At 40.2% G+C, this 12210-nt stretch overlaps 3 protein-coding genes and 1 non-coding gene across 5 annotated transcripts in view; all 4 read left to right on the top strand.

Moving 5' to 3' along the window:
* The window catches only part of pik3c2a (phosphatidylinositol-4-phosphate 3-kinase, catalytic subunit type 2 alpha), a 62725-nt gene extending 60726 nt beyond the window's left edge, over positions 1-1999 (top strand). The window contains exon 32 of one of the 2 annotated variants that reach the window (XM_025009744.1): positions 81-1999. In XM_025009744.1, the coding sequence (XP_024865512.1) occupies positions 81-263 (183 nt within the window). In that variant the 3' untranslated portion in view covers positions 264-1999. The remainder of the gene's footprint in view (positions 1-80) is intronic. The other variant, XM_017432894.3, reaches the window with a different exon arrangement.
* Positions 2000-2762: 763 nt separating this feature from the next.
* Positions 2763-6613, top strand: rps13 (ribosomal protein S13). Its single transcript, XM_017432832.3, has 6 exons — positions 2763-2873; positions 3371-3419; positions 3500-3578; positions 5465-5634; positions 5920-6020; positions 6541-6613. The coding sequence occupies exons 1-6, from the start codon at positions 2851-2853 to the stop codon at positions 6572-6574; spliced, it is 456 nt and encodes a 151-aa protein (XP_017288321.1). The 5' UTR covers positions 2763-2850; the 3' UTR covers positions 6575-6613.
* Positions 6191-6322, top strand: LOC112451205. The gene has a single exon (XR_003039985.1). It is a non-coding gene; the product is annotated as a small nucleolar RNA SNORA19 (small nucleolar RNA).
* A 361-nt stretch (positions 6614-6974) lies between the features above and the next one.
* On the top strand, positions 6975-10611 carry ppp1r15b (protein phosphatase 1, regulatory subunit 15B). Its single transcript, XM_017432828.3, has 3 exons — positions 6975-7396; positions 7743-9073; positions 9659-10611. The coding sequence occupies exons 1-3, from the start codon at positions 7237-7239 to the stop codon at positions 9875-9877; spliced, it is 1710 nt and encodes a 569-aa protein (XP_017288317.1). The 5' UTR covers positions 6975-7236; the 3' UTR covers positions 9878-10611.
* The last annotated feature ends 1599 nt before the right edge of the window (positions 10612-12210 follow it).

Raw genomic sequence — 12210 nt, 5'->3', positions numbered from 1 at the left:
TTTGCTGATGTCTGTTCATTTTAGCATTGGTTCAAAAACAGACTCGGTGTGCTCACTTTTCCATCTTTGTCCTTCCACAGCTGGTGTACAGCGGCTACAGCAAAGAAACGCTCGGCCTGCGGGAGCTGCAGCTGAGCGTGCTCAGTGCCGAGTCGCTGCGTGAGAACTACTTTCTGGGCGGCATCAGGCTCAGACTCAAAGACTTTGACCTCAGCAAGGAGACGGTCAAGTGGTACAAACTGACGACTGTTCCCTACTTCTGACCCCCGACCTGCCTCTGACTGCCTCTCCTGACAACAACCGATGCATTCAGATCATATGGGAAACGCTGCAGTGGAGACCTTACTTGAAAATACTGGTCACCCCAGCTTTTATGTCGTAAAAATGCTACTTCAAGACTTATAGGTCTGGAAATGGACTCATATTTACTTTAGTGGGGATTAATATGATCTTAATTTTGTAATCCAACCAGGAATATTTTACTTTGTAATATAACAAATCAAACTTATCATTTCTTTCACGTGTTGTAGTGGGTATTAAGATTATATGTGGCTGTGCTTATGGGTTAAAGTGATGCATTATAAACTACACACATTGACTTGACCTGATTCTAATGACTTTTATCAGGAGATTGCATATAATTATTGTGTTGCTTTAGATGTTGTTCCCATATGACATGAATGTGTTCTGCGTTCCTTCAGACATGCCTTGAAAGAGGCAACAGAAACAAATGTACAAACCCTGAAAGAGGAGCCTTTTTTTCTTGTCTTCACTTTGCTTTAAAACGTGTTTATGTGACAAACAATCTCCTTAGTTTGTCTCCCTTTTCTTAAGTGTGTCAAAAATTCTGTAATATTTTGTACATTTTGATATTAGAGGACCAAACTGCTTACTTTCAGAAGAGTGTCTATGTAGACTGACAGTTTTTTTTTTTTTAAGAAATAGAAACTTTCTGGGTTATTAAAAAAAAATCTGGGTTTTGTAGGGTAGCCTTTCAAACAAGATTAGAGGAAAATCAGTCAGCTGAAGATTCCCCCATAAAGTGCCAAAACTAATTTAAAAAATGGGACCGAAAACCAACCGCTCTCTTGTTGGGAACGGATCAGGGTGCCTTTGTTCTCAGAATTTCTTCTGTGATTCTCAACTTAGCCTTATTACTAAATGTATTTTCTTAACAATGTAATATGTCCTTATCAAAAAAAATATATATATATTCTACAAAGCTATAAATGTAGTTCCTTCAGAGCTGGTCTGGTGCCGGACTGGAACCAGGCAAGTCTTTTTTATAACAATGATTTGTCCCTAAATGCACACTACTGGGCTCCGTTCTCTTGTAATACTTCTTAACTGTTTTCACTCAGCACACATGAAAGGGGAAATTGTACCGTAAGCTTGGGAACCCACACTTGTCAGTCTCCTGAATGACGATAATGTTTGCCTTATAATGTTGATCACGAGTCAGTTCAGTATCTGGAAACCATAAATCAGAAGCCGAGTCCCTCCTGGAGTTTGGACATGAGACAGTTTGAGCTCGAGCACCGATCCCACACACACTCCTAGTGCCTAAAAAGTGACCAGACTAGAAGTCAGCAATAACTGGTGTTGAAGTCCAGGAGCAGGAAGGTTTTATATTTAAAAAAAAAAAAAAAAAGGAAATGATCTGAATGTATTGTTCAAAGATGTTGATGTTAAACATCTTCACAAGAAGGGAACAATATCCTGTGCAAGATAATACCTGCATAACTATAATCTAAAGTTATGTTTAATAAAGAAATTAAGGGGTTTTTTTCTGAAAGGGTTTTTAAAGATCTATGACATGTATGTCACGCTATAAATATTACTGCCTTGATCTGCTCTTTTAGTAACTGTACAAAGAAAGCAAAGAGTTTGTACTAACTTGGCCAGTTATTTATTTTTAATTGGTGACCTCTAGCCTGAATCGGTGTGTACTGTAATCCCTCGATTTCATAAAGCAAATTAAATGTTTTTTGAACAAGTATGAAGTGTGTCTGTGTGTTAAGTTTGTGAAGTGGAGTATAATTGTAGGAATTTTAGATGCTCAGCTTTCACAGTTTTGTGGTGTCTTCTAACTTTACAGCAAAAAGTTCATTATTCTTCCACCTCAAAGGACGCAATCATAAAAATGAAATAATTTTAACCTGTTTTTAGTATTTGAAAAAAAATGAAAGATTGCAAGAAAAGATTTGCTGCATAAAGCAGCAATAAATCAACAGAAAAATGTCAATTATTTACAAGGAACAAAATAACAACAATATAGGAAATGGAGAATGATGTGCAGAAAAGTTTATAGCTTTTGTTTTGTAATAAATAGCATCTGCAGAGGTTGACCACCTAAAAATATTAAAATGGGCTTTAGATTTCAAAAAATGTACTTTGTGAGTGAAATTTGGTCAAAATAGTGAACAAATTGATTCTCCAAAATTATATTATTGTTTTGCTACAGGGCAAATGCAACAGATTTGGGAAAAGCTTTCTAAAGTAAGTGAAACTACAAGAATATACTTTTGTAATCTGTGAAGTATTTGTGAGTGATAAAACATCTGTGGGTTGTCTCTTGTTGATTATAACAAAAAAAAACTCCGTAAATATTTGGGAAAGAATTGAAACACAGATTTGTTGCCCAAATACTGTGTGAGATAGTTGATACAAACGAATACAACTTTAAAGAAAAGTTTTTTAAGTGCACATTTTGTGTTAATATAGCGTTAAAATTGAAAAAAAAAAATTTTAACCGGAAACGAGCGCCTTTGCGTAATGACGTCACTTCCCGCCCAGACGTAAAACTGTTTTTTCTGTCGCGTGTGCGGCCTCTCTTCCTCCACCGCCATCATGGGTCGCATGCACGCTCCCGGGTGAGCTTTCTTTTAATTGGTAAAACTTCGGTTTTAAACGATGGCAGGTCGGTTTTAGCTGCGGCTCCCAGCTTGTAAAGACGCAGGGGCCGTTTGTGGACTGAAAAATGTACCTTTATTTCGCCCAAAATCCAGAAAAAAACACAAATAGGCGCTTCATCAAATGGACACCCGTCCTCTGCTAGCTTGTTAGCTAATTAGCATGTATGTGGTTTACAACTAGAATACTCCTCAACCTAAAATTGCAGGAATACATTTTTATATTACTGGTTTTTAGCTTGAACACATACATCGTATTGTCGATAAATTGACATGTTTTTAAATAATAGTTACACATACTGTTAGCGGCAGTATGAAGCCGATAGCTGGCCCAGTTATGATATCCACGAGTTCGGATTGACAGAAGCTGCACAGTCTTATTATTTCTACTGTAAATACAATAAACTGTTGTTTTTGTGTTTCCCTCTTTGATCGCATTTGTTTTTGTCCTTCCACAGAAAGGGCTTGTCCCAGTCAGCTTTGCCTTACAGGCGCAGTGTTCCTACTGTGAGTACATGTCCTCCTGCAGGACACGATCCTGAGCAGCTACTGAGCGAGTTAATAATACAAATTATTTGTTTTAATAGTGGCTGAAGCTCACATCGGATGATGTCAAGGAACAGATCTTCAAGCTGGCCAAAAAGGGCCTGACTCCCTCTCAGATCGGTAAGTGTTTATCAATGGAGGAGTCCAGTTTAGAGTTAGTCCGGTATAGTAACAATCAAATTATTGGTTTTAAAGAAACTGATTAGGCTATGTCCGGAATTTCCACCAAACAGTCTGAAAAGTTGTCATCTGTCACAAAGATCGTCATCTCTACATATTTTTATAGAATGCTGTGAAACTTTCAGCAAATGTTATTTGTTGAATGTTCAGGATGTTAGCATTTTCAGTGGTTAGAGTAATATTAATCTGTGCCTTTTTGTTAAATAACTATTATTTAACCTTTATTTACCTCAAAGACTGAGTTTGTTACCACAAAAAATTTCACCTTCATCACCACTTCAACATTTTACACATTGGAAGGGGGGGTGATGATGAATTGAGTTTTGGAACAATTGAAAACATGATCTAACATTTAACTGACTGTTAGGTTGTTGAAAGTTGTTTTGCTCCCTCAGCTTTAGTTGGAGCAAAGGTGCAAAATAATGCCACAACTGGCTCTCAAATAGAAAGTTTAACAACTTGATGACAAATAGAAATCATAATCAATGCAGATGCCCATTATTCAAACCCAGTAGCCAAGAAAATAAATTTCTTTTCGGTGGTTGGTTCTGTCTGGCAGGAAAATCACAAATTCAGTGGTTGGAACCACTCAGAGTAACATACCTATTTGAACTTATTTGTTTTTTTTAAATACATTATAATGATGCTGATGACATGAGACAGGTGTAGGGTATTGAAGCGTACCTTCATTAGTGAACAGATGGGTTTGTGGATGCTTAAGTTAAATGTATTTTGTTGAACTAGACACAAGAAACCTCTCATTCCTAACTGGTAAGATTTTAGAAAAAGTCTACAAACTATAACAAATGGTATTACTTTTGACTGGATCGTAGGAATCACATCTTTGCAGTACTTCTAGAAGTATTTCTCCTTCCTCAGACATTAAAATGTGTCACAGTAATGACTATTAGTCTGCCACAGCATTCACATACTAGCCACATTTGTTGTTGAAATAGTAACAGGGAGGAACATCTGGTTTTAAACCTTATGGTCACGTGAGGTTTGATAGTTCATCATGCCACCTTCAAATATTTGTCATTTGGTGATGGTTAAAAAATTGGTATGACTTTTTAGTCATGATTGTAAACTTAGGATAGTGAGTGTAGTTGTTTTTAGCTGCGAAAAAATATTGCAGAAATGTCACTCAAAATGCTGTAGCTAATTCAAATTCTTTTATTTCAACTTTACTCATCTGCTGTGTCTTAGAAAATAAATATTGTTTACTAACTAAAAAATAAATGTTATAACAAAAAAAAATATTTTTAATGCATGTCTTCCCGCTTTTTTTTTTCCTTCCTGTGAAAATAGGCAGTACATCATAATTCAGTTTCTCAGTTCTTACCCAGAGGACCTACTGCCCTGCATGTCTTAGACGAGTTCCTGAGTAAACACCTGATTAAATCACATTTCCAGCAGAAGCCTGGTAATGAACCATTAATTTAAATTGGCAACAAACATTCAGGACACTGCCTTGAGGTCAAACTGGTGCTGTGGTAATGATACCTGAGTGTTGGCGAAGCTTTACAAGATTGTTCTACATTTTTGGGGGGATGCAGGTCTCTGTCGTGACTTTTCAATGTTCGGGGTCCCTATGGTAATAAAAAAAATTGAGCACATTTGAATCGGATGCCAAATTAGTTGTGCTCGAATGTAGTCAAACTCTAAATAACTGGGTTTAGTTCAGTCGTGCTACTGGTGTGAGTCTGTTCTCACCGGGTAGGATAATGTTTCTGTTCCTGCTGGTTTGTGCAGTGATTGTATGGTGAGGGCAGAGTAAGCTAGTTTTCTTTTTACACATCAGTTTTACTTTCTGTTCTCTTGTCCAGGTGTGATTCTGAGGGACTCCCATGGTGTGGCTCAGGTGCGTTTCGTTACTGGAAACAAGATCCTGAGAATCCTCAAGTCCAAGGGCCTGGCCCCTGACCTGCCCGAGGATCTCTACCACCTCATCAAGAAGGCTGTGGCTGTCAGGAAGCACCTGGAGAGAAACAGAAAGGTACAAGAACACAAGTTCAGGCTTTGGATATTCAGCACATTTGTAAAAATAAGAGAAAAATCACCCTACTAACACAGTTTCTTTATTATCAACAAGTGTAGTTTTCTTTCTTAATGTTTTAGAAAACCAGTTTATTGTGGGTGAATTTAACATTTGACTTTCTGATGAGTACATTTTCTTTTATGTAGTGGTCTGAAGAAGAACGTTCCCAAACATAAACAAAATGATTCTATTTGCTCTACTGTATCATGAAATTGACTCATTTTATTGTTACTATACTTGCAGGACAAGGATGCCAAGTTTCGCCTGATTCTCATTGAGAGCAGGATCCACAGGCTGGCCCGTTACTACAAGACCAAGAGAGTACTGGCCCCCAACTGGAAGTAGTAAGTATTGCTTCTGCCCTGAAGAAGAATTTCTTTTTAACATGTGAACATTTGCTGACAGACAAATGTTACTTTTTGGATTTCTTCTTGGTAATACTGACATGTGGTGATAAAGTCCCAACTCCTGTTCTGACTCTGCTTCAGTACATTTACTATACTCAGTGGGGAAAATGCACAATTCATTGTCCTGCTCTTCAGTTTTATTAAGAGTAGTGATATTTCTGTTGTGCTAGAAAAAAGCTGGAGGTAAATTAGCAGAGTGGCTCCTTTGTGCCAATTCTGCCAGTCCCCTTCATACAATGAAATTGTAGTTTGTAGAGGTGTTAAATCAAATTTTAGGAACTATAACGACACATTTTTGTAGTAATACAAACTGTGAATTGATGTAGGCTATAAGTACTTATATTGTATTGTCCATACCACACATTATAGGGTCAATTATTGTATGGTAATGACAATTGATCTGTAGGGTTATATTGAGACTTTTTTTTTTAACTGATGTCTTTCTTTTTGTTTACAGTGAGTCCTCTACTGCTTCTGCTCTGGTGGCATAAACTCTTCACTTTTTGGATTAATAAAATTGTTTAAATTCAGCTACTCTTGGTTTTCTTTATTTACCTGTGTGCTTTGGTGAGGTAACTGTAACAGCTCATTGGTTGAGATGTAATCATTTCACTTTGCAAAACAAAACATGTGAAATGAAAGTGGTCTCAGAAATTATCCATTTTCTGTTTTGAGTCCCGGTCGTCTTATCGTTTCATTACGTCAGATTTTTTTTTGACCGTTTTTCCTGTTCGTGGAAATTACGGGCACTTTCTATGCGTCATACATGACTGGGAGGGGCCAACTTCTTCAAGTCAGCTGAGATTGGTACTTTAGGGTGATTGACATCCGCTCTATCCAACCGTGGCTGACTGTGACGTCAAACCCCTTATTTAAAGCGCGGCATTGCAACATCGCAGACATTCGCTTCTACTATCACAACGAAGACAACACAGCCTGAAAACATGGAGCAACTGTACGAGCGAATTTGACGAAGGAGGACAAAATGGCGCAAACCTGCCAGAAAATGAAGCGACAACACGCAGACGCTTATCTGTCACCGACACATACGCGGAGTCTGTTGGTTTTTGACGAGGAATACCAGAATACGTGAGGACTTGTCTTTCGTCGTGACAGTCGCCGTCCGTGTAACCCGAGAAGGAAGAAGTGAAAAATGGCTACGAGTGTTTGTGAGAAGGGCTGTGAGCGGGCGGAGGTGGAGAGGTTCGGCGGCGGGGGGATGGCGCTCCTTCCCTGGACTAAACAGATGCTGACCGTGCTGTGGGAACAGCTTCGGCTGCTGGTCCAGGTCATTTACTACACTTTCATGTCAGGTACGGACAAGAGGATTTAAGACGGCCTTTTTGTTTTGAAAGTTCCCATGATTGGCTTCAAACTTAGCTATAGTTTTACTGACTGGTGAAGAGTTACTGCATTTCCCTTCAAATAATGAAAACTTGTAATTAATCGCTTACAATCACAAGTGCTCTAAGAATAAATTGTTTTTATACGTATGTAGAGCGGCCAGTTCAGCTGTCAGATTTTGTGATAGTTTTTTACATAGTTATATATTTATTAACCTCCACATTTCTGCATGTCCTAAATATCAGTATACTACTCACAAAGAATAGCTTTAAGTAATTAATTGTTGAATTTAACTAAGTTTGTTTTCTTCTGCAGTTTTTCAGATGTTCAGGTTTGAGGTTCACGTGAGAATCACCGATGAGACCGGGGAGCACATCCAGCACATGAGCACAGCGTCGAACTCATCCGAATCGTTCCTGTTCTCCTCGTTGTTTGACGGAGAGAACGGAGTCGTGGTTGGCGGTCCAAATCCCCTCTCCAACTTCTGCGCCGACGTTGGCGATCCCTTCTCCGGAAAGTCCACGGCCGAGGCCCTGCTGTCCAGTCTGCGTGGCGACGACCTCTGCTGTGGGCTCGTGGACGACTTCGTGTCCAGAACCACCGGAAAGGACGAAGGCATCCTGCTCGGACACCAGTCTACCTGGAAGGTGGGCTTCCCGGGCGACTGGAACATCTTTGTGTCGAGTAGCGACAGCTCGAGCTCGAACGACGCCTGCCAGAACAGCGGCGAGAAAACCTACAAACCTGATTTGCCCAAAGAGAAAGTTTTGAAACCAGAGACGTCGGAAGAGGAGAAAAGTTCTCACTGGAGCAGCGAGGAAGAGCAGAACGTGGTGGAGTTTGAGAGCGAAGAAAGTAAGGCGCTTTGGGAGTCTCTGTCCAAATCCAGCGATCCATATAACCCCTTCTTCTTCTCTGCCTGCCTTTCAACCAACTCCGACATGGGGAAAAGCAAAAGTCAAGTTAGAGACAGCAGTGACTCTGACCTCATGTCAGTGACCAAAGCCTGTGAGAAGATGCTGGGGGCTCCGAGGCTGAACATGTGGGTCTGTCGCTCTGACAGCGAGAGCAGCTGGAGCAGCTGGGCCGGTTCAGATGGCTCGAGCCCTGACGTCGACAAGGAGGAAAACGACCAACTCTGGGAGTTCTTCAGCAGTCCCGAAGACCCCTACAACCCCCTGTGCTTCACTGCCAGCACAGCCAACGCTCCGGCTCCTCAAACCACCTGTAAACAACAAGCCTCACTTCCCGCGCCTCCCCCCAAATCTGACACGGACACTGAGGAGAAGGAGAGCAGCTTCGCCCCGTCAGATGATGACGAGGAAGAGCTGCTGTGGAAATCTCTCAGCCCGAAAGACGACCCCTACCACCCGCTGAACTTCCAGGCCTGCCTGCAGAGCTCCTCCGCCACACTCCAACATGAAGATCCAACGGTCTTTCACGTCCCCCTCACAGAACAGCCACCCACAGAGTCCGGGAAGCAGACAAAAGCTTCCAGGAAGCCCAGAGCAGCCAGGCCGGCTCTCCCGAGCAGGAAGTTAAAGCAGCACCGTCATCCTGACAAAACACTGGTTCCCTGGAAAAGACCTGAGCAGACACCACCTGAGGGGAAAGAGGGCAACAAGACAGACACCCTACAGAAAAAGGTCATTACCTGATCAAAACTAACTTCTAATTACCCTGATAGTTAGAATTAGGAGAAGTATTAAGTGGAAGGCAATTTTGAGTTTGATACTAATACCAAAGTAGATATACTGTAGCACTGACGGCGGTGAAATGATCAGAACCAGCTTTGATAACACTTTTCAGGTTTATCAGAAACAGCAGAGCGCTTATTTTAGGTTACAACTTTAACATTACAAGGGGAGGTGCCCTCTGCTGACGATCCTGTTACAGGAAGTCTGAGATAAGAGTTCGTTCCTGACTGAGCTGTTTATTTTTCAGTTAGCAAACCCGCTGGTCGTCATGACCGAGTCAGCAGAGAATTCACCAAATGTGGACTAACACAAGGTGTCAGCAGTTGCAGGATGTCACGTCAGCTTTTAAATATAAACCCTGAGGTATCAGCTGTGGTCAGATTCTGTGTCTGCCTAAGAAGAAACAAGCTGGTGGTTTTAATTTGAAGTGTTATTTTCACTTGTTTTAATAGAAAGCATAGCTACAGGTGGAAATTGTGACCTAATTATTTTGGGGATTTTAAATCGTTCTAATGTGGTCTTCTTGTTCTGCAGGTGCAGTTTTCCCCTCTAGTCCAAGTGCACGTCATGCGGACCTGGCCGTTCGCCCGCCAGGCGTCCCGCAAAGGACATTGGGAAGAAATGGCGCGAGACCGCGACCGCTTCCGGAGGCGGATTGCAGAGACGGAGCAGGCCGTCGGCCGCTGCTTCACGCCGGCCCACAGGGAGAAGATGAGGGCGCGCCTGGAGCGAACGAAGGGCGCCGAACGCTGACCGTTTCATTTCCTTTGCAAATGAGAACTGGTGATTGGTTGCAATGCAACAGTGATTTTGATTTAGGCCAATTAGAAGTTTGACATGTTAGGCCATTTGTAAATGTTTTGGTGTCGAGTTTGAACAACTTTGTACCTCAGAAGGTTTTCTACGTTGTGTAACTGTTGCACTGACTGACACATATTAACCTCAGCATTAATGTGTGGAATGTTGTCTTTTGTATGCCTTATTATCTACTGACCTAGTAATGTAACTTATTAATGCCCTATGGAGCTTTGTTGTTTATTTTTTTACTGATAATTTAAAAAAAAAGTTTGTGTTTTTATATGTGTGAAGAAATCAGTTTGGAGTCTAGAAGTTTAAATAGGAAATGATGAAAACGTAAGGAAGCCAAGTCTCGGAGTACAAAGTGTTTAAAAAAAAAAGGTTTAAGCATGATGGAAACTGATTTAGTCCTGGTGCAATTCTTGTTGTACTGTTGATATATTTTATTCTTTGATATGTACTTTTTTTCGTCCCATATTTTTTTATATTATGGCGAATGTACATAAACTTTTTAGTACCAAACTGGAAAAGCGAGCAGGTTCATGATGCGGGGCTGCTTCAACTCCTAACACTTTGGTCAACGTGACTCACTCAGCTTCTCATGATAACATTGTGCGGTCAGACGTTTGTTAGTGGCAAATAATCGTTGGTACTTTGTTCAGTCAATAAAATTTATTACACTCTGGTAATATTCTGTGGCAATTTCCTCCTCCCAGCAGAAAATTAGTTGTAAGTAGACACTAAATACAGGCCTCATGAACGACGAACGTCATCTTTTTACTGAGAGAGAATTCAGCCAAGAGTTGTTTCTGCTGGGTGAAAACTTAGACAAACCGGTGAGGTCTGTGGTTAAGCAGATGTGCACAGAAACGTGTCAAAGTTCAGTCGTTTACCAGGTCACAGCTGGAAAAATGAGACGAAAACAAAAACTGGTGAATTTTAATTTTTAGGTCTCATGGGTTTGAAACAAATCTTTGCAACAATTTAGAAAAAAAAAAGCAGAATATCTCTGCTGTAGACATAATGAGGATACTTTTTAAGAGGGTAATTTTGACATAGTAAAGCAAATCACACATTGAGCTGAAAAATTGACGCAACCTTAATTTATCACACACAAAACTATATGGTGAAAAATACATAGCCAGAGAAAGTTTTGATCCATTTTGGTTTTATGACAGCATAAACCTTATTTTTGTCGCTGATTTGGTGAGAACTAAGTGTTTTATGGTTTTAAAAGCAACTAAATTACTACATTTTCTTTCAGCATACTTACTGAAAGCATATTAAGGCTTTTAGGTATTTTTCTTTTTCCTGTTAACGATCCTTTCTTTTATAACAAATTTAATCTGTATGGTCAGAATACTGCAAAAACTTTCCCGGCTGAATTCTGATAAACTTACAACTACGAAGATAAAATGGCCTCTCAGATAAAAAATAAATAAATACAGTAAATAAAATTCAACAGGATTGTTTTTAGTTACAACTAACGGCCTAACTTAGCAAAAAAAAAAAGGTTTGCTTTTTTTTTTTGCCCCTGTTTTCGTACCTCAAGACTTATGAACGAAGATCTGCTTTTGTTGTTTTGTTTTAAGATGTATTTTTTTTTATTTCAGGGCATTGAAGACCAAATGGAAGCGATCCAAGGTCCACTTCTGGCCCTCAGGCCACACTTTGCCTGTGTGTGTGTGTGTTTCATACAGTCACATTACTGAAAAGAACAGCTCAACCTTTGGTGTTACACTGTGATCCGACACGTGTTTGATGTAGTAAAGATGCGTCATTAAATCACATTCTCAGTCCTAGCAGGCTGGTTTAACCTTTGACCTCCTTTCTTCTCAAGCAGCCTGCTCAGTCTGAGTGTTTACACAACGCTGCGCCCTCCATGTCCAGAATGTACTCCTCTACTGTTTACCGTATCTGCTGTATACTGTGTGTCTGGAAGCAAAAGTTCTTAAACATTCATTTCTTCAATGGTAACTTTGCCGAACAGTCGACTTTCAACTTAAATTCATTCATTTGTTTCCCGTACCTGTTCCTGGCAGGGAGTTCCTATCTGATTCTAGAAATCACTGGGTGAGAGTCTGGCCACACATACAGTATGAATCACATCCTATCATGCTAAAAGGCTTAAATATATTGTGCCGGTTTGTGCTGCTCATGTGTCTTTAAAAAGCTGTCGGCAGTGCATTGAGATATGTTGCATATGTTACAAACCGACGATAAATTCAGTTCAGTTTATTTATACAGTGCCGAGTCACAACTTCTTGGGACACTAAGAAAAAAAGTCC

The sequence above is a fragment of the Kryptolebias marmoratus genome, linkage group LG11 (genome assembly GCF_001649575.2).
Source record: "Kryptolebias marmoratus isolate JLee-2015 linkage group LG11, ASM164957v2, whole genome shotgun sequence".
NCBI classification, from domain to species: domain Eukaryota; kingdom Metazoa; phylum Chordata; class Actinopteri; order Cyprinodontiformes; family Rivulidae; genus Kryptolebias; species Kryptolebias marmoratus.
This window is presented reverse-complemented; position numbering and strand designations above follow the sequence as displayed.